At 31.1% G+C, this 23,656-nt stretch overlaps 1 protein-coding gene across 3 annotated transcripts in view; it reads right to left on the reverse strand.

Moving 5' to 3' along the window:
- Nucleotides 1-13,676: 13,676 nt before the first annotated feature.
- The window catches only part of LOC145934947 (synaptotagmin-10), a 32,470-nt gene continuing 22,490 nt past the window's right edge, over nucleotides 13,677-23,656 (reverse strand). For all 3 annotated transcript variants that reach the window (XM_083035868.1, XM_083035866.1, XM_083035867.1), the window contains 9 exons: nucleotides 19,421-19,683; nucleotides 19,168-19,314; nucleotides 18,811-18,942; nucleotides 17,799-17,953; nucleotides 17,504-17,672; nucleotides 17,301-17,421; nucleotides 16,719-16,890; nucleotides 16,428-16,625; nucleotides 13,677-16,273 (listed from right to left, as the gene is read on the reverse strand). In XM_083035868.1, coding sequence (XP_082891994.1) covers nucleotides 16,270-16,273; nucleotides 16,428-16,625; nucleotides 16,719-16,890; nucleotides 17,301-17,421; nucleotides 17,504-17,672; nucleotides 17,799-17,953; nucleotides 18,811-18,942; nucleotides 19,168-19,314; nucleotides 19,421-19,683 — 1,361 coding nt within the window. In that variant the 3' untranslated portion in view covers nucleotides 13,677-16,269. The remainder of the gene's footprint in view (nucleotides 16,274-16,427; nucleotides 16,626-16,718; nucleotides 16,891-17,300; nucleotides 17,422-17,503; nucleotides 17,673-17,798; nucleotides 17,954-18,810; nucleotides 18,943-19,167; nucleotides 19,315-19,420; nucleotides 19,684-23,656) is intronic.

Below are 23,656 nucleotides of genomic sequence, written 5' to 3' on the forward strand. Positions count from 1 at the left end.
AAATGATTCTGTAATCAATGTACAATTAAAATGTATAATCGATGAATTTTTGGCTCGTCTTAAAATATTAGAAATCGATACTTTTTTACCGCTGACCCTATGCGACGCATCCTTAATTTATGTATAGCAAATGAAAAAGTTTGTACGCTGTTGTCTGCTTGGTACCAAAAGATTCTGTAATCAATGTACTATTAAAATGTATAATCGATGAATTTTTGGCTCGTCTTAAAATATTAGAAATTAATACTTTTTTGACGCGGACTTTGTGCGACGCAGCCTTATTTTATGTATATCAAGTTAAAAAATTTGTACGCTGGTGTCTGTTTGATACCAAATGATTCTGTAATCAATGTACAATTAAAATGTATAATCGATAAATTTTTGGCTCGTCTTAAAATATTAGAAATCGATACTTTTTTACCGCTGACCCTATGCGACGCATCCTTAATTTATGTATAGCAAAAGAAAAAGTTTGTACGCTGTTGTCTGCTTGGTACCAAAAGATTCTGTAATCAATGTACTATTAAAATGTATATTCGATGAATTTTTGGCTCGTCTTAAAATATTAGAAATTAATACTTTTTTGACGGGGACCCTGTGCGACGCATCCTTATTTTATGTTTATCGTATTAAAAAATTTGTACGCTGGTGTCTGCATGGTACCAAAAGATTCTGTTATAAATGTACTATTATAATGTATAATCGATGAATTTTTGGCTCGTCTTAAAATATTAGAAATCGATACTTTTTTACCGCTGACCCTATGCGACGCATCCTTAATTTATGTATAGCAAATGAAAAAGTTTGTACGCTGTTGTCTGCTTGGTACCAAAAGATTCTGTAATCAATGTACTATTAAAATGTATAATCGATGAATTTTTGGCTCGTCTTAAAATATTAGAAATTAATACTTTTTTGACGGGGACCCTGTGCGACGCATCCTTAATTTATGTATAGCAAATGAAAAAGTTTGTACGCTGTTGTCTGTTTGGTACCAAATGATTCTGTAATCAATGTACAATTAAAATGTTTAATCGATGAATTTTTGGCTCGTCTTAAAATATTAGAAATCGATACTTTTTTACCGCTGACCCTATGCGTCGCATCCTTAATTTATGTATAGCAAATGAAAAAGTTTGTACGCTGTTGTCTGCTTGGTACCAAAAGATTCTGTAATCAATGTACTATTAAAATGTATATTCGATGAATTTTTGGCTTGTCTTAAAATATTAGAAATTCATACTTTTTTGACGCTGACCCTATGCGACGCATCCTTAATTTATGTATAGCAAATGAAAAAGTTTGTACGCTGTTGTCTGTTTGGTACCAAATGATTCTGTAATCAATGTACAATTAAAATGTTTAATCGTAGAATTTTTGGCTCGTCTTAAAATATTAGAAATCGATACTTTTTTACCGCTGACCCTATGCGACGCATCCTTAATTTATGTATAGCAAATGAAAAAGTTTGTACGCTGTTGTCTGCTTGGTACCAAAAGATTCTGTAATCAATGTACTATTAAAATGTATATTCGATGAATTTTTGGCTCGTCTTAAAATATTAGAAATTAATACTTTTTTGACGGGGACCTTGTGCGACGCATCCTTATTTTATGTTTATCGTATTAAAAAATTTGTACGCTGGTGTCTGCATGGTACCAAATGATTCTGTAATCAATGTACAATTAAAATGTATAATCGATGAATTTTTGGCTCGTCTTAAAATATTAGAAATCGATCCTTTTTTACCGCTGACCCTATGCGACGCATCCTTAATTTATGTATAGCAAATGAAAAAGTTTGTACGCTGTTGTCTGCTTGGTACCAAAAGATTCTGTAATCAATGTACAATTAAAATGTATAATCGATGAATTTTTGGCTCGTCTTAAAATATTAGAAATCGATACTTTTTTACCGCTGACCCTATGCGACGCATCCTTAATTTATGTATAGCAAATGAAAAAGTTTGTACGCTGTTGTCTGCTTGGTACCAAAAGTTTCTGTAATCAATGTACTATTAAAATGTATAATCGATGAATTTTTGGCTCGTCTTAAAATATTAGAAATTAATACTTTTTTGACGGGGACCCTGTGCGACGCATCCTTATTTTATGTTTATCGTATTAAAAAATTTGTACGCTGGTGTCTGCATGGTACCAAAAGATTCTGTTATAAATGTACTATTATAATGTATAATCGATGAATTTTTGGCTCGTCTTAAAATATTAGAAATCGATACTTTTTTGACCCGGACCCTGTGCGACGCATCTTTATTTTATGTTTATCATATTAAAAAATTTGTACGCTGGTGTCTGCATGGTACGAAAAGATTCTGTAATCAATGTACTATTAAAATGTATAATCGATGAATTTTTGGCTCGTCTTAAAATATTGGAAATCGATACTTTTTACCGCTGACCCTATGCGACGCAACCTTATTTTATGTATATCAAGTTAAAAAATTTGTACGCTGGTGTCTGTTTGATACCAAATGATTCTGTAATCAATGTACAATTAAAATGTATAATCGATGAATTTTTGGCTCGTCTTAAAATATTAGAAATCGATACTTTTTTACCGCTGACCCTATGCGACGCATCCTTAATTTATGTATAGCAAATGAAAAAGTTTGTACGCTGTTGTCTGCTTGGTACTAAAAGATTCTGTAATCAATGTACTATTAAAATGTATAATCGATGAATTTTTGGCTCGTCTTAAAATATTAGAAATCGATACTTTTTTGACCCGGACCCTGTGCGACGCATCTTTATTTTATGTTTATCATATTAAAAAATTTGTACGCTGGTGTCTGCATGGTACGAAAAGATTCTGTAATCAATGTACTATTAAAATGTATAATCGATGAATTTTTTGCTCGTCTTAAAATATTGGAAATCGATACTTTTTACCGCTGACCCTATGCGACGCAACCTTATTTTATGTATATCAAGTTAAAAAATTTGTACGCTGGTGTCTGTTTGATACCAAATGATTCTGTAATCAATGTACAATTAAAATGTATAATCGATGAATTTTTGGCTCGTCTTAAAATATTAGAAATCGATACTTTTTTACCGCTGACCCTATGCGACGCATCCTTAATTTATGTATAGCAAATGAAAAAGTTTGTACGCTGTTGTCTGCTTGGTACCAAAAGATTCTGTAATCAATGTACTATTAAAATGTATAATCGATGAATTTTTGGCTCGTCTTAAAATATTAGAAATTAATACTTTTTTGACGCGGACTTTGTGCGACGCAGCCTTATTTTATGTATATCAAGTTAAAAAATTTGTACGCTGGTGTCTGCTTGATACCAAATGATTCTGTAATCAATGTACAATTAAAATGTATAATCGATAAATTTTTGGCTCGTCTTAAAATATTAGAAATCGATACTTTTTTACCGCTGACCCTATGCGACGCATCCTTAATTTATGTATAGCAAAAGAAAAAGTTTGTACGCTGTTGTCTGCTTGGTACCAAAAGATTCTGTAATCAATGTACTATTAAAATGTATATTCGATGAATTTTTGGCTCGTCTTAAAATATTAGAAATTAATACTTTTTTGACGGGGACCCTGTGCGACGCATCCTTATTTTATGTTTATCGTATTAAAAAATTTGTACGCTGGTGTCTGCATGGTACCAAAAGATTCTGTTATAAATGTACTATTATAATGTATAATCGATGAATTTTTGGCTCGTCTTAAAATATTAGAAATCGATACTTTTTTACCGCTGACCCTATGCGACGCATCCTTAATTTATGTATAGCAAATGAAAAAGTTTGTACGCTGTTGTCTGCTTGGTACCAAAAGATTCTGTAATCAATGTACTATTAAAATGTATAATCGATGAATTTTTGGCTCGTCTTAAAATATTAGAAATTAATACTTTTTTGACGGGGACCCTGTGCGACGCATCCTTAATTTATGTTTAGCAAATGAAAAAGTTTGTACGCTGTTGTCTGTTTGGTACCAAATGATTCTGTAATCAATGTACAATTAAAATGTTTAATCGATGAATTTTTGGCTCGTCTTAAAATATTAGAAATCGATACTTTTTTACCGCTGACCCTATGCGACGCATCCTTAATTTATGTATAGCAAATGAAAAAGTTTGTACGCTGTTGTCTGCTTGGTACCAAAAGATTCTGTAATCAATGTACTATTAAAATGTATATTCGATGAATTTTTGGCTTGTCTTAAAATATTAGAAATTCATACTTTTTTGACGCTGACCCTATGCGACGCATCCTTAATTTATGTATAGCAAATGAAAAAGTTTGTACGCTGTTGTCTGTTTGGTACCAAATGATTCTGTAATCAATGTACAATTAAAATGTTTAATCGTAGAATTTTTGGCTCGTCTTAAAATATTAGAAATCGATACTTTTTTACCGCTGACCCTATGCGACGCATCCTTAATTTATGTATAGCAAATGAAAAAGTTTGTACGCTGTTGTCTGCTTGGTACCAAAAGATTCTGTAATCAATGTACTATTAAAATGTATATTCGATGAATTTTTGGCTCGTCTTAAAATATTAGAAATTAATACTTTTTTGACGGGGACCTTGTGCGACGCATCCTTATTTTATGTTTATCGTATTAAAAAATTTGTACGCTGGTGTCTGCATGGTACCAAATGATTCTGTAATCAATGTACAATTAAAATGTATAATCGATGAATTTTTGGCTCGTCTTAAAATATTAGAAATCGATCCTTTTTTACCGCTGACCCTATGCGACGCATCCTTAATTTATGTATAGCAAATGAAAAAGTTTGTACGCTGTTGTCTGCTTGGTACCAAAAGATTCTGTAATCAATGTACAATTAAAATGTATAATCGATGAATTTTTGGCTCGTCTTAAAATATTAGAAATCGATACTTTTTTACCGCTGACCCTATGCGACGCATCCTTAATTTATGTATAGCAAATGAAAAAGTTTGTACGCTGTTGTCTGCTTGGTACCAAAAGTTTCTGTAATCAATGTACTATTAAAATGTATAATCGATGAATTTTTGGCTCGTCTTAAAATATTAGAAATTAATACTTTTTTGACGGGGACCCTGTGCGACGCATCCTTATTTTATGTTTATCGTATTAAAAAATTTGTACGCTGGTGTCTGCATGGTACCAAAAGATTCTGTTATAAATGTACTATTATAATGTATAATCGATGAATTTTTGGCTCGTCTTAAAATATTAGAAATCGATACTTTTTTGACCCGGACCCTGTGCGACGCATCTTTATTTTATGTTTATCATATTAAAAAATTTGTACGCTGGTGTCTGCATGGTACGAAAAGATTCTGTAATCAATGTACTATTAAAATGTATAATCGATGAATTTTTGGCTCGTCTTAAAATATTGGAAATCGATACTTTTTACCGCTGACCCTATGCGACGCAACCTTATTTTATGTATATCAAGTTAAAAAATTTGTACGCTGGTGTCTGTTTGATACCAAATGATTCTGTAATCAATGTACAATTAAAATGTATAATCGATGAATTTTTGGCTCGTCTTAAAATATTAGAAATCGATACTTTTTTACCGCTGACCCTATGCGACGCATCCTTAATTTATGTATAGCAAATGAAAAAGTTTGTACGCTGTTGTCTGCTTGGTACTAAAAGATTCTGTAATCAATGTACTATTAAAATGTATAATCGATGAATTTTTGGCTCGTCTTAAAATATTAGAAATCGATACTTTTTTGACCCGGACCCTGTGCGACGCATCTTTATTTTATGTTTATCATATTAAAAAATTTGTACGCTGGTGTCTGCATGGTACGAAAAGATTCTGTAATCAATGTACTATTAAAATGTATAATCGATGAATTTTTTGCTCGTCTTAAAATATTGGAAATCGATACTTTTTACCGCTGACCCTATGCGACGCAACCTTATTTTATGTATATCAAGTTAAAAAATTTGTACGCTGGTGTCTGTTTGATACCAAATGATTCTGTAATCAATGTACAATTAAAATGTATAATCGATGAATTTTTGGCTCGTCTTAAAATATTAGAAATCGATACTTTTTTACCGCTGACCCTATGCGACGCATCCTTAATTTATGTATAGCAAATGAAAAAGTTTGTACGCTGTTGTCTGCTTGGTACCAAAAGATTCTGTAATCAATGTACTATTAAAATGTATAATCGATGAATTTTTGGCTCGTCTTAAAATATTAGAAATTAATACTTTTTTGACGCGGACTTTGTGCGACGCAGCCTTATTTTATGTATATCAAGTTAAAAAATTTGTACGCTGGTGTCTGTTTGATACCAAATGATTCTGTAATCAATGTACAATTAAAATGTATAATCGATAAATTTTTGGCTCGTCTTAAAATATTAGAAATCGATACTTTTTTACCGCTGACCCTATGCGACGCATCCTTAATTTATGTATAGCAAAAGAAAAAGTTTGTACGCTGTTGTCTGCTTGGTACCAAAAGATTCTGTAATCAATGTACTATTAAAATGTATATTCGATGAATTTTTGGCTCGTCTTAAAATATTAGAAATTAATACTTTTTTGACGGGGACCCTGTGCGACGCATCCTTATTTTATGTTTATCGTATTAAAAAATTTGTACGCTGGTGTCTGCATGGTACCAAAAGATTCTGTTATAAATGTACTATTATAATGTATAATCGATGAATTTTTGGCTCGTCTTAAAATATTAGAAATCGATACTTTTTTACCGCTGACCCTATGCGACGCATCCTTAATTTATGTATAGCAAATGAAAAAGTTTGTACGCTGTTGTCTGCTTGGTACCAAAAGATTCTGTAATCAATGTACTATTAAAATGTATAATCGATGAATTTTTGGCTCGTCTTAAAATATTAGAAATTAATACTTTTTTGACGGGGACCCTGTGCGACGCATCCTTAATTTATGTATAGCAAATGAAAAAGTTTGTACGCTGTTGTCTGTTTGGTACCAAATGATTCTGTAATCAATGTACAATTAAAATGTTTAATCGATGAATTTTTGGCTCGTCTTAAAATATTAGAAATCGATACTTTTTTACCGCTGACCCTATGCGACGCATCCTTAATTTATGTATAGCAAATGAAAAAGTTTGTACGCTGTTGTCTGCTTGGTACCAAAAGATTCTGTAATCAATGTACTATTAAAATGTATATTCGATGAATTTTTGGCTTGTCTTAAAATATTAGAAATTCATACTTTTTTGACGCTGACCCTATGCGACGCATCCTTAATTTATGTATAGCAAATGAAAAAGTTTGTACGCTGTTGTCTGTTTGGTACCAAATGATTCTGTAATCAATGTACAATTAAAATGTTTAATCGTAGAATTTTTGGCTCGTCTTAAAATATTAGAAATCGATACTTTTTTACCGCTGACCCTATGCGACGCATCCTTAATTTATGTATAGCAAATGAAAAAGTTTGTACGCTGTTGTCTGCTTGGTACCAAAAGATTCTGTAATCAATGTACTATTAAAATGTATATTCGATGAATTTTTGGCTCGTCTTAAAATATTAGAAATTAATACTTTTTTGACGGGGACCTTGTGCGACGCATCCTTATTTTATGTTTATCGTATTAAAAAATTTGTACGCTGGTGTCTGCATGGTACCAAATGATTCTGTAATCAATGTACAATTAAAATGTATAATCGATGAATTTTTGGCTCGTCTTAAAATATTAGAAATCGATCCTTTTTTACCGCTGACCCTATGCGACGCATCCTTAATTTATGTATAGCAAATGAAAAAGTTTGTACGCTGTTGTCTGCTTGGTACCAAAAGATTCTGTAATCAATGTACAATTAAAATGTATAATCGATGAATTTTTGGCTCGTCTTAAAATATTAGAAATCGATACTTTTTTACCGCTGACCCTATGCGACGCATCCTTAATTTATGTATAGCAAATGAAAAAGTTTGTACGCTGTTGTCTGCTTGGTACCAAAAGTTTCTGTAATCAATGTACTATTAAAATGTATAATCGATGAATTTTTGGCTCGTCTTAAAATATTAGAAATTAATACTTTTTTGACGGGGACCCTGTGCGACGCATCCTTATTTTATGTTTATCGTATTAAAAAATTTGTACGCTGGTGTCTGCATGGTACCAAAAGATTCTGTTATAAATGTACTATTATAATGTATAATCGATGAATTTTTGGCTCGTCTTAAAATATTAGAAATCGATACTTTTTTGACCCGGACCCTGTGCGACGCATCTTTATTTTATGTTTATCATATTAAAAAATTTGTACGCTGGTGTCTGCATGGTACGAAAAGATTCTGTAATCAATGTACTATTAAAATGTATAATCGATGAATTTTTGGCTCGTCTTAAAATATTGGAAATCGATACTTTTTACCGCTGACCCTATGCGACGCAACCTTATTTTATGTATATCAAGTTAAAAAATTTGTACGCTGGTGTCTGTTTGATACCAAATGATTCTGTAATCAATGTACAATTAAAATGTATAATCGATGAATTTTTGGCTCGTCTTAAAATATTAGAAATCGATACTTTTTTACCGCTGACCCTATGCGACGCATCCTTAATTTATGTATAGCAAATGAAAAAGTTTGTACGCTGTTGTCTGCTTGGTACCAAAAGATTCTGTAATCAATGTACTATTAAAATGTATAATCGATGAATTTTTGGCTCGTCTTAAAATATTAGAAATTAATACTTTTTTGACGCGGACCCTGTGCGACGCAGCCTTATTTTATGTTTATCATATTAAAAAATTTGTACGCTGGTGTCTGTTTGGTACCAAATGATTATGTAATCAATGTACTATTAAAATGTATAATCGATGAATTTTTGGCTCGTCTTAAAATATTAGAAATCGATACTTTTTTACCGCTGACCCTATGCGACGCATCCTTAATTTATGTATAGCAAATGAAAAAGTTTGTACGCTGTTGTCTGCTTGGTACCAAAAGATTCTGTAATCAATGTACTATTAAAATGTATAATCGATGAATTTTTGGCTCGTCTTAAAATATTAGAAATTAATACTTTTTTGACGGGGACCCTGTGCGACGCATCCTTAATTTATGTATAGCAAATGAAAAAGTTTGTACGCTGTTGTCTGTTTGGTACCAAATGATTCTGTAATCAATGTACAATTAAAATGTTTAATCGATGAATTTTTGGCTCGTCTTAAAATATTAGAAATCGATACTTTTTTACCGCTGACCCTATGCGACGCATCCTTAATTTATGTATAGCAAATGAAAAAGTTTGTACGCTGTTGTCTGCTTGGTACCAAAAGATTCTGTAATCAATGTACTATTAAAATGTATATTCGATGAATTTTTGGCTCGTCTTAAAATATTAGAAATTAATACTTTTTTGACGGGGACCTTGTGCGACGCATCCTTATTTTATGTTTATCGTATTAAAAAATTTGTACGCTGGTGTCTGCATGGTACCAAATGATTCTGTAATCAATGTACAATTAAAATGTATAATCGATGAATTTTTGGCTCGTCTTAAAATATTAGAAATCGATCCTTTTTTACCGCTGACCCTATGCGACGCATCCTTAATTTATGTATAGCAAATGAAAAAGTTTGTACGCTGTTGTCTGCTTGGTACCAAAAGATTCTGTAATCAATGTACAATTAAAATGTATAATCGATGAATTTTTGGCTCGTCTTAAAATATTAGAAATCGATACTTTTTTGACCCGGACCCTGTGCGACGCATCTTTATTTTATGTTTATCATATTAAAAAATTTGTACGCTGGTGTCTGCATGGTACGAAAAGATTCTGTTAACAATGTACTATTAAAATGTATAATCGATGAATTTTTGGCTCGTCTTAAAATATTGGAAATCGATACTTTTTACCGCTGACCCTATGCGACGCAACCTTATTTTATGTATATCAAATTAACAAATTTGTACGCTGGTGTCTGTTTGGTACCAAATGATTCTGTAATCAATGTACAATTAAAATGTATAATCGATGAATTTTTGGCTCGTCTTATAATATTAGAAATCGATACTTTTTTACCGCTGACCCTATGCGACGCATCCTTAATTTATGTATAGCAAATGAAAAAGTTTGTACGCTGTTGTCTGCTTGGTACCAAAAGATTCTGTAATCAATGTACAATTAAAATGTATAATCGATGAATTTTTGGCTCGTCTTAAAATATTAGAAATCGATACTTTTTTACCGCTGACCCTATGCGACGCATCTTTAATTTATGTATAGCAAATGAAAAAGTTTGTACGCTGTTGTCTGCTTGGTACCAAAAGATTCTGTAATCAATGTACTATTAAAATGTATAATCTATGAATTTTTGGCTCGTCTTAAGATATTGGAAATCGATACTTTTTTACCGCTGACCCTATGCGACGCATCCTTAATTTATGTTTATCGTATTAAAAAATTTGTACGCTGGTGTCTGTTTGGTACCAAAAGATTCTGTTATCAATGTACTATTAGAATGTATAATCGATGAATTTTTGGCTCGTCTTAAAATATTAGAAATTCATACTTTTTTGACGCTGACCCTATGCGACGCATCCTTAATTTATGTATAGCAAATGAAAAAGTTTGTACGCTGTTGTCTGCTTGGTACCAAAAGATTCTGTAATCAATGTACTATTAAAATGTATAATCGATGAATTTTTGGCTCGTCTTAAAATATTAGAAATCGATACTTTTTTGACCCGGACCCTGTGCGACGCATCTTTATTTTATGTTTATCATATTAAAAAATTTGTACGCTGGTGTCTGCATGGTACGAAAAGATTCTGTAATCAATGTACTATTAAAATGTATAATCGATGAATTTTTGGCTCGTCTTAAAATATTAGAAATCGATACTTTTTTACCGCTGACCCTATGCGACGCATCCTTAATTTATGTATAGCAAATGAAAAAGTTTGTACGCTGTTGTCTGCTTGGTACCAAAAGATTCTGTAATCAATGTACTATTAAAATGTATAATCGATGAATTTTTGGCTCGTCTTAAAATATTAGAAATTAATACTTTTTTGACGGGGACCCTGTGCGACGCATCCTTATTTTATGTTTATCGTATTAAAAAATTTGTACGCTGGTGTCTGCATGGTACCAAAAGATTCTGTTATAAATGTACTATTATAATGTATAATCGATGAATTTTTGGCTCGTCTTAAAATATTAGAAATCGATACTTTTTTGACCCGGACCCTGTGCGACGCATCTTTATTTTATGTTTATCATATTAAAAAATTTGTACGCTGGTGTCTGCATGGTACGAAAAGATTCTGTAATCAATGTACTATTAAAATGTATAATCGATGAATTTTTGGCTCGTCTTAAAATATTGGAAATCGATACTTTTTACCGCTGACCCTATGCGACGCAACCTTATTTTATGTATATCAAGTTAAAAAATTTGTACGCTGGTGTCTGTTTGATACCAAATGATTCTGTAATCAATGTACAATAAAAATGCATAATCGATGAATTTTTGGCTCGTCTTAAAATATTAGAAATCGATACTTTTTTACCGCTGACCCTATGCGACGCATCCTTAATTTATGTATAGCAAATGAAAAAGTTTGTACGCTGTTGTCTGCTTGGTACCAAAAGATTCTGTAATCAATGTACTATTAAAATGTATTATCGATGAATTTTTGGCTCGTCTTAAAATATTAGAAATTAATACTTTTTTGACGCGGACCCTGTGCGACGCAGCCTTATTTTATGTTTATCATATTAAAAAATTTGTACGCTGGTGTCTGTTTGGTACCAAATGATTATGTAATCAATGTACTATTAAAATGTATAATCGATGAATTTTTGGCTCGTCTTAAAATATTAGAAATTGATACTTTTTTGACGCGGACCCTGTGCGACGCATCCTTATTTTATTTTTCAGTATTTACAAACAGACAGACAAACAAACAGAAAATTTTAATTTTCAGTATTTACAAACGCGCCAAAAATTATTCGTTTTCATATTTCAACAGTACAATGCCTGCACATTATGATGGTACCATCACCATACCAGGCTACAAACTTTTTGGTATAATATACGTTATATAATTGTGCGCCGTATGGGATCCGCGGCTTAAAAATTATTATTTTCAGTATTTTAAAACGCGCCAAAAATTATTCTTTTACATATTCCAATAGTACATTGCCTGCACTTTATGATGGTACCATCATCATACCAGCCTACATACTTTTTGATCTAATATACGTAAAATTATTGCGCGTCGTTTGGGATCCGCGGCTTAAAAATTTAAATTTTCAATATTTTAAAGCGAGCCAAAAATTAATCTTATATATATTTTAACAGTACATTTTCTGCACATATTATGATGGTACTATCAGCATACTAGCCTACAAACTTTTTGATATAATATACGTAATATAATTGTGCGCCGTATGGGATTCGCGGCTTAAAAATTTTAATTTTCAATATTTTACAATGCGAGAAAAATTAATCTTTCAATCTACATTTTTTATTTGCGCAAAATAAAATTATGATATATAATGTGCGTGTTATTTTGTATTGTTTTTGACTCGCATTTATGATTTTATTTTAATGATTAAGTGACTGCGCGACGAAAAGGCTAATCGTAGTGCGTAATTGTCGGCTCGTACTACTTAATCTATCTACATTCTTAATTTGCACATATTAAAATTATAATATATCTAGGGCGTGTTATTTTTTATTGTTTTTGACTCGCATTTATGATTTTATGTTAATGATTAAGTGTTTCCGCGACGAAAAGGCTAATCGTAGTGAGAAATTGTTGACTGGTATTACTTAATCTATCTATATTTTTACTTTGCGCATAATAAAATTATGTTATATAAAGTGCATATAATTTTTTATTGTTTTTGACTCGCATTTATGTTAATGATTATGTGATTGCGCGACGAAAAGGCTAAACGTAGTGCGAAATTGTTGACTCATACTACTTAATCTATCTATATTCTTATAGATCTCTCTATTTTACTTTGCGCATAATAAAATTACGATATATAAAGTGCGTGTTATTTTTTTATTATTTTTGACTTGTATTTATTATTTTATGCTCATGGCAGAGTAATTTCGCGACAAAAAGGCTGAATCCTTTTCTTTTCTAACAAAGATATGTAAAATCGATTCTCGCATATATCAAAGTTTTTTGTTGTCGCTTTTCGGCGATGCTCATTGGCTGTCAAGATTCGTTTTGTTTATTATATTCGTTGCATCGAGAAGCTGTCATCGCGAGGATTAGCAGTTTGACAGTTTGTTAAAAATAAAATTAAATAAAATAATAATATTAGTTTTAAGTAATATGTTGTAATTCTATAAACTTGATTAATATTTTTGAAATTTGTTAGCTGATTTTTATCAAAAAATATTAATCGAGAATAAGATATTATAACTTATTATTTACAACATATTACTATTTTAATTTTTTAACATATTATTTTAAAATATATTTTAATTAGCAAATTAACGCTTTATTCAGCTGATTTCTATGAAAAAATATTAATCGAGTTTAAACAAATTTTATATTATTTTTAAAAAATATTTTTTTTAACTTAAAACCGATGAATGGCGCGCGCTTGTGTTGTTTTAGTATTACTGAAAAAATTAAACGTATATATATAATGGAGGAGGTAAGATTGAAACGTTGCCATTTGCCTTGTTACAATTTATTTGTGTCATTCACGAACATAACAGGGAGCACTGCGTGCTCAAATATACAATGTAGATATGTACTCGTTAGAAAAGTATACACATCGTCCATATCAGCATTATTGTTATTTGCCGATAAATTAACTACGTGTGTGCAAATACGATCGCGTTCATAATTAGAGTAGGTTTTAAACAAAGTATTTGTCAATTCAAACAATTATATATGACGAGTGATCAACATAATTATCAATGTGCATGCATTCGTTTGTAATATACATATATAATTTAATTTATTCATAATTCTAGATGCATGAGAGGTATATATTTATTATTTTATAAGTCAGCAGAAAGAGAGTTCGCGTACATTTCATTTTATAAATTATAAATCGTTCGTATTTGAGGCAAATAAAAAGCACATTTTTCACTGAAGCATACGTAATAAAAACTGAACGAAAATTTATAACTTTAGCATCGTATTCAAGAGAGATTTACATAATTTATAACAGCATTAGCATTGGAAGTTCACATTTTACGTCGCGTTCTTGTATACAGATTTCTCGGACTCGTTTAAGCGCTACTCTCAATATGGAGCGACTGAATTCACTTATTATATGAAGTTTACTTGAGAAAGCTCAGTCCTGTGGTATAGAGTGACCCACTTGTACGAAAAATACAGCGCATTCTTTTTTTCTATTATCTTTTTTTTTGTTTCGATGGGCATTGCTGGAAATGGAGTAGATGAAAAATTTTCGAGGATTTAGAAAGATGTTCCTTACGGCTTACAGGCAGGAACACAGTCGAAATATATTGACTTGAAATATAGTTATAGTGGAATATTCTAGGATACTATACTAGATATACTATAGCGAGCAGACTAAAGTTTCTATATTTTAAGCATGTGTGATTGGAGAACCTATTATCTTTAATCATACTACTGCTGCTACATCGTTATTTTTTGTTGGCACATTTTTCATTAATCAATATGTCACTCGAAATATATCACTAGTTTTTATATTATTTTTATCTCTAACAGTTTGTATAATATATAATTCTATGTGTGTAAATTACGTATATTTTTTCCGTGGTATAACTGTTACATCTCAATTTCTGTTTTTCGATTGACAAGAGCATGATTAAATTTAAATTCAGACACAATTCAATATTTCAATTAATAAAAATAAATGTAAATACATTGTACACAGATCAAGTCCTTATTTTGTCTCTTATAAAAAAATTAACTTTTTTCAATTTTCAATTTGTCTATACTCAGCCATTTTCCAGAAACGCCCATATTTCTTAGATATTCAGATTCTCTTCATACATCCTATGTAAAATGATTAATCAAATAAATGTACTTAAAAATATATTAAATACAATTCTTTCACAGATTTATTCTCGTTTTAAAGACATTTGTATGTCTGGCCATAAATGCAATTTTTTCAAAGAAATTAAATAGATTTTTCGTTGGAATTCATTTACATTAAATCTTTCTAGAATTATTTCGACTATATTTTTAAACATACGCATACACATAAATAATTATAATTTATAATATATTTAATTATAAGAGGAAACTGTGTTTTTTGTGCATCGCGCGCGCGTTTCCGTTCTTTTTTTTCTTCTGCAATATATATAATTCCTTATATGATCTAAATGTATATTATTATTTATTATCAGGTTCACAATCGAATAGTCGCATCAGTTACAAACATACATGCGTGCACGAAGCGACTATTGATATACATAATGCCAAAATCACGTTATATATGTTGCTTGTACGTGTATACTTGTATATGTGTATACGCCAGTTCAGATACATTATCACAAATAGTGCCCGTGTTCGGGCATTATATCTAAACATGTATCACGTTAATAGAACATTTGCGCAGAAATTGTAACAAGAGCGTAAAATAATAAACGATTCAAGTAGAGATCCAACGCGCGCGTTCGATATCTGTGAATTATCTGTGTACTATCTTAGAAATACTATCAGTATTCAATTGTACTCTGCTGCTAATGTGTTGATCTGTCATCTAAATCTTGCTCTTTACTCCTTCATTCTCGCCTTTATCGAGAGTAAGGCCTTATATTCCTCGCTTTTATATTTGTCTTCTATAAAACTTATATATATCTGATCTCTCGTGCATTAATCTAAAAACATTTAATCGTCATGCTCAACATCACGTATGTATGACAGGAAAATTCTACGGGGATATATTGTGAATACAACAATCTGTGTTTGAAATGGTGAGGGACCAGCCTGCACCCTATCGTGAGCGTATATATTATCTCGATAGAAAGACAAAGCCATGTAAATCGATCTCGTTTCCGTCACGATCACCATCAGATCGTTGGAATTGAGCAACGTATGTTTCGCGAGTGATCGAGCTTTCTACTACATTGGATCGTTTATTATTTTATGCCTGCTGCACGAGGTAAGGTTGCAAAGCACAGAATTCGCCTTCCGGCTCTTTGAGACAGAGATTGTACTTAAGTCAGTCAAGCGATGTGCATTAAATGACGACAGAAGGAGACAATGTCCAAACCGACGTCTGACAATATTTGCAAGCTTCCGCAGTGTTTACTTTTCGCCTCTTGTCTTCATCTGCAATGCAAGCTTCATTAGAATCATTGAATATCACAACAGGATTTTCATGGTCTTATCGAACAAGAATTGAAAATTTCTCTTTCCACTAAGAAAAGAGATGTTAAGATAATTTAATTAACTATAAATAATGGGATTTAATTAATTCGCCTACCTGTTTAAGCAGCTCAAGCTTACTGGAAGTGAATTCGAATCCACATTTGGAATATAACCGGACACGGTTTCCATCAACGGATACCATTGTGCTACCGGTTTTCTCGGATTATCCAACATCTCTAGCCAGTGATTTCGACCGATCCCAATGAAGCTCGATCCAATTGCCGTACATCCCATCAATTCATTCGCACCAATCCTAATGTGCGTTTAAATTATTATTACATTTGCACAAAAAGAGAATTAATTTTTTTATTCATATATCTTGCACAATGTGAAAATTTTTTCTCACCTGTCGTAATCAATCACTTTCACTATAAGACTGACGTCCTCGATGTTGTCCGCGGGAACGTCGAAAACAAGTGCCTCATTGTAGATGGGATAAAGAGTATTCTTCTTCACTGTTGTCTTTTTTTTCTTTATCCTTTTACCTTGGCATAGCAGATAGACTTTCACGTAAGGATCTAATAAAACAGAAATAAAACAATTTTAATCAATACATAAATCATATTTTCCTTAATTACAAAGGAGAAATAACTGATTTAATAGTCTTCTAGATAATAATACTAGAACAACGATATACTCGACTTTAAATTTATGAAATAATTAATTATCGCCGCTATTAAATTTTAAATTATGGGGGAAAAAATGAAGTCGACACGATACGAACTGTCATTATCATGTCCATAGATTCGTTTTGCTGGTATCGACCAATCGCATAAAAGCGGAAAGAGTCAACAATTTCCGCGATACATTATCGACTCCAAACGCGTTTACATCACTTTTTTCATAAGGGATTAAATTTCTAATAAAAAATTATATTTTGTTTCAATATTGCGAAGGAATATCTGATCCGATTCTATTTTGTACGCACCTGATTTGCCCGTTATATCCATCGCTTTAAGATTCCTGGCTTTGACTACGGTTAATGTCAACCGACCAGCCGTTGGTAGATAGCACAAGGACAACATCAATTCTCCTATATCTACTTTTTCCTGTGAACAATATTGAGAAATTAAAGTTATGAAGCTGCGCGACCGAATAATTAAGCGTTTATCTCACTAAAGATAAGGCTACCTGCAAGGCGCAGAGAATATCCATCGTATATTCAATTTCTTGTTCAAGGTCGGTGCAATCTAAGAGTCCTTTAAGAACTACTTGTCCAATGAGATCGTGACGTGAAAAACGATCAAAGTCGTAGACCGAAAATTGTAAATAACGTTCCCGCAATTCTTCATATGACACGCTGTCAAGATAAATTATACATCAATTTTTCAGCTCGAGTTTTATAATTTATTTTGCGTAATCATGTTAGCATAGATAACTAAATGTTAACGATAAATCTTTTAAGATGCGTTGTGATTTGTCTTACCTAAAGATAAATGTTTCATTGAATATCGGGTTCAAATTCTTTCGATGTACTTTCGTCTGGAATTTTTTCTTTCTATCTGGTAACAGATATACTTTGATGTACGGATCACTGCTGCCTGTTACATCTTTTATTGGCAATTCACGCGCTTCCAGAACCTGACATCAAAGAATCAAACAACATTAAACTTGATTAATTCTACATTGAATAAAATAACACGATGATAATATTACGCTTTCAGAGAAAGATACAGATAAAAATAATATTAAATGCTATCTTTATTTTGCACATCTAAATTTACAGCTAAATAAAAAGATTGATTAATGAAACCTGTTACGTCATCGTAAGTATTATCTAATCGAAATACGTTCTGATTCTTATAAATAAATATATTACCCAACAATTTTAAAATTATTGTTGTTTTTATAACTTATGTAACTTATGTAATATGTAAAGAATGCGCGGGAAATGTAACAAAGAGACCAATAATAACACCGTATATTTAAATTTATCTACTAGAAGAATAGCCTGTATATATATATAATTGATCTTAACGCATTTGAATTTGCTATGTACAGGAATAGCTTAATGTAACTGACATTACCCAATTCACGTTAATAGCAGTACAGCAGGCTATGTGTCCATCACAAATGCAATATTCTGATACTTCATTATCGTTATCCAATATCTCTCATTTGTGCTGAATATAACCCAGATACATATTTTCAATTCGCAAACCCAGTTTAAATGTAAACTAATTAATTCGTATACGCAGAATTTCTAATTATTATTATTTCTTTTATTAATTAATCAAAATTTAATTTTATTAAAAATTAAATTTACTTTGTGCAATATTTGTTATATCTTTATATTAAATATACATGTTTATTGTGATTTTTCTTATTGCCAATTCGAGTAAAGGTCAGTCGTATTATTCATAAAATACTATTTAGCATTTATTTTAATTTAACTATACGTAATAGCTCCCCTTTAAAGAGATATTAATTTGACTTACTTTAACCACAAGTCCTTCGATTTCCTTGTCATAGCGCAGAGCAAAATGTAGTTTTCCGGAATATTCCATTTCTGTTGTACTGGAACTTTCAGCGCTTTCTTGTCTCACAAGCTCTTTTTTATATAATTCCGGCTGCGATATTAATAATTTACATTAATATTAAATTTGATAAGTAAAAAAAATTGTAAATCAAATATTTACACACTATTATTTAACTGTCAACAGTGAACAAGGCGATAAAAAACAAAACTCTGTATATTATATGAATAAGCTTTCAAAATTTAAGAAATTAAATGATAATGCGACTAATTTGCATTTCGATATCTATCATAACAAGAATGCGAAATATCTAAATACCTTGATAAGACCAAGACTAGAGTCGCTGCGATTTTCGAAGCTACAAATGCTGAATTTAATGTTAGGCAAATCAAGACGGTGCGATAGTTGACGTTGGAAACTTTGATGTCTCATTGGTACGATGGGCAGAGTGGTTTGACGCAACACCTGGAGAATTATATTAATATTGAGACAGCTGTGTAATAATATTGAGAAAAACTGTGGGATATTAGAAACGCAAGATATAATACTGATTCGACTTTGCCGACAATACCTTTTTATTCTCTTTCTGCTCTTGAACATATTCGTGAGTGATCGGTTCCGATTGTAGGTCCGGAAGAGAATGGCTAATTCGAATCGCATTCTGTTGAATGTGATCAGTCTCGGTATCCTCGATATTTTCATGTCGAGTCATGTTCATCAACCATCGCCAAGTGGAAGAGCATTGAAAACTCACCGCTGCCAGAAGAACCAGAGCAATTAAAGCCACCCCAGCCGCTATCAGTAGCTGATAGGGAAAATTCTCGCTCCATTCCTCTGTAAAATGGAGTATTTTTTATTGATACTTCGCATTAAAATTAGATAAAAATATTATAGTAAAATCGTAAAGTAAAATATTTGCACATAAACATATACATATAATTTTGTTTTTTTGTATATTATATATTTTTGTAAACACATGTTATTTTGTATATATCATATAATCAGTGATATAGTTACACGATATATAAAATCAATGTATAATATATTATCTAGCTGTGCTACTTGAAACGGAAAACCATTTAAGCGTTCTGCACAATGCTACGTTTGCGTAGGCAGACCGTAACGCAGTGAAAGGGGTTAAATAAAATATTCACTCGTGCATTCATAGCGCCATGAAACGTTAAGGAGACATAACACGTGATTTAAATTTGAGATCAAAAATTATATTATATAATTGTTATTAATTATATCATATTTACAATCACTATTTGTTGGTAGATGGTTGCTGAAGAGAATATAGAAATATTCCGTATAATTTTTATCAGGCTTGCGCAATAAGAAAAAGAAAATGCAAATGAGAAAGTATGCTTTAAGTAAATTGCGCGTGTGTGTTTGATGGGAAATACACTATTGTGCGCATCCTATGACAAAGAGAAAGGTATTCTTGGTTTGGCTGGAGCAAATGAAGAGAGGCATACAACACTTCGTGGTTGAACGAGCTTTCCGTTCTCGTTTATGTCGAGAACAATGAGTGTCCTGCTAATGGCAAGAATATCTTTGCTTTTACTTTAATGTGAAACGAGTTACGAGTTATATGTAGACCATATATGATGATGTATTTCCTCTTTTGAAATATTTTACGCTTCGCTTTAAGATCATGTTAAGGTTGTCCGCTAATAATTATTATAATTATCTTATTTTTTTGTTTATTGCTTTTCTTTTTTTTAAAGGATGGCTTTTTCTAAATATTTTATTCTGAAAATATTGAGCGTATTTCTATTGCCGTATTTTTCAATTTTCTATTTTGTGACAGATTTACCACAGAAGGTTATTTAGCAGAAGTGAGTCAGCAGGCGTCAAGGATTGTTGAAAATATTACTACATATGTCAAACATGGAAAGTGATAGGAAATCGATGCGCAATTGATCACACAGTGCTTTTGATTGGCGCATGTAGGAGTGCATATTACATTTTTTCCCCTTTGTCCTTTTTACGTATCGTGATTGTTTAAAAAAAGGGGGATGATACGCAGTGTGTCTTTTATCTTTGAAAACAAAATAAAACCAACAAACAAAACTATGTATATAGATTTTTCGCTTGTTGCCATTTGCAACGCATACGTATGAAGCGAAATATGCGACGAATACGTAATACAAGGACGTTCGCGCGCGCGTCGGTTTATTGTTACGTTGTAAAGTTTTCACTTGTTATTACGATAACAGATGTCTCGTATCGAGTTAACTTTTGCATGCGTTGCATCGCGTCATTTTCAATTATATTCCGAGTAAAATCGCGCGATTCAATATAGCAATTTTTTTATAAGAATGTTTTTCATAAGAATGTATTAGGGGAGAGAGGAAAGAATAAAATATGTTCTTCCAATCTTAGATCCAAATTGATAACTAATTACAGTATTAGGAGAAAATCTATTTAAATTTTTTAATTTTAATATTTTTAATATTTTTAATTTATATAATCTATTTTTTTATTCTTTTATATTTTATTATATTTCAACAAACTGTATCCGAAAAATATGTGATGCATCTTTTCATCAATTCTTTTTCTTTTTTTATTTTTAAAAGCCGTGTTATGGCTGTTATTATATTGTCAGGAAGATTAACAGCAGCTTTTAACAGCGTTGAAAACGAATGTCATCGTAAGTTACTACGTTGTCCAGTGTTTTCACGCTGTGTATTTACGTTGTAATAGCCCATACTCGTGTGATGAACCCGAAGTTTGCAGTGCGCCGTGCGATTTATGAGATACTTCTTTGTCTGCGCCGTGCCGAGACGCAACGATGTATACCATAAAGTGATTGATGAGCTTTAGTGAATTACAGGGTTAACGCCATCATATACAATTCCTAATGCTTTTCTCTCGCGATGGTCAAGTAATAACTAAGTTATGTTATCTTGATGTCTCGAGAGATTTTTCCTGATGCCATAATACTTTTCCCGGTATACATGATAAATAAATTACACTTATACATTTTGTGATATTTTTTTTCTTATATATAATTTTATTTTATAAAAAAGGAAATTTATTTAAAACTTAAATTTTGAAATATATATAAATGTTAATCTCTCGTTTTTTAAATACACATTGTGAAATTTTTTAAAAAATTTATAACAATCATTAATAAATCAAAATATCTACTTATATAAAAAATTATAATTAATCGTATAATTGTTTTAATTAATTATATTCAAATTGAATTTGGAGGATTTGCCTTAAATTGTTTCAAATATAATCATTGGATTCATTGCATTCATACATTGTTATATAATTAAAAATTATTGAGACGAAAAAATTAAAAATTATTACGATTTTATCCTTTATATAATCTATTTATTATCAATATAATCTCTAAAGTATGAATTCTAAAGCATAGGCATTTAAATTAGCAATAACTAAAAAAGCAGGCTATCATAGTTCTCCATTCTTCCCTAATAACTTCTCTTTTAATCAAATTTTCATATAGCAAATATATAAACACACTTACCATCTCGTCAAAATATGTCAATATTTTTTTACATTTATCGTGTTTTTTCATCTTCTGTATGATACCCCTGACCCTTTTCCTACATTGCAAGAGTGATATGGAAAGCTCGAATAATGATTTGCATGGTATTATAGGATTATAGGTATATAGGATATAGGCTTTACAAGGCTAACATGGAATTTACATCCTTTGCCTACGTGACTTCACTGTGATCCCGAGATAAAATGAACGGCGTTAGGTGATTCTAAGGATTTCTGTTTTTCACGTGAAAATTCAGTGATTAAGAATTATAAATTTATTAATAGCAACATATGTAAAATTCCGTTCGATATGTAGATAAGAATATACGTATAATATAAATAAATTTATACAATCATGGAAAACATTCCTTCAAAGATATTTTGACGAATGTCAATAACCTTGACCTTTATCTTTGGTCTGCAATTTGTTCCAGAGTCTCTTTACATCCAACCTTCTTTAGCTTTCTCTTTTATCGTATTTCTTTGTAAAAAATTCGCTATTGGAATGTATTATTTCTGAAGTTTTGCACTGCTTAATATATATTTTTTTTTTATTACTGTTTCTACTTTATGCTCCACGTACAACGAGAATTTATTTAATCTATTTGTCAAAGCTGTTCGTTCATTATTATTATTTACGCAAACGATTAATTCATGGTATATTCGAGACAGTATTTTAGTCATATTTTTGCTGTACAATATAAAAAAATATTTAAAAAAGAATATACAAATATAAAGAACAAATATTAAGACACATATATTATATATATATATATATATATATATATATATATATATAATAAAATTAAAATTAAATTCCGTATGTATAATAAAATTAATATTAAAATTAAATTCGCAAAATATTGCGTAAATGATAGATTACCTAAAATAGGCTCCAGTTATATGCTAACTTAAATTTTCATACGTAAATACAGTAGATACTTTTTATATCTGTTGTTTGTAATTTCAGTTTTCGTCTCGTAAATAGCTTTTCTCAAGAGAAATTGTCCCAGAATTGTAAACGTACAATTGTCTCAGACTTGTACTAAGGGGATTGACAATCCTTATATTTTTTTGTGTATGTAGTATATCTTCGCTATATAAGCTTGCAATGTAGCTGTTATGCTATTCATTAAAAAATAATTAAGTTTTATTTATATATGTGTGTATCTTTTGAAATTACTAATTGAGTATTTATTAGCATCAATTAAATCCGTTCTCATCGATATATAAGATATCTTACATTTTCTCTTGCGTTTTCTCAGTAGTCATTAATAAATGCAAA

The sequence above is a fragment of the Prenolepis imparis genome, unplaced genomic scaffold (assembly GCF_030444845.1).
Source record: "Prenolepis imparis isolate NDT839.2.m4 unplaced genomic scaffold, iyPreImpa1.0 SCAF_4, whole genome shotgun sequence".
Lineage (NCBI taxonomy): Eukaryota > Metazoa > Arthropoda > Insecta > Hymenoptera > Formicidae > Prenolepis > Prenolepis imparis.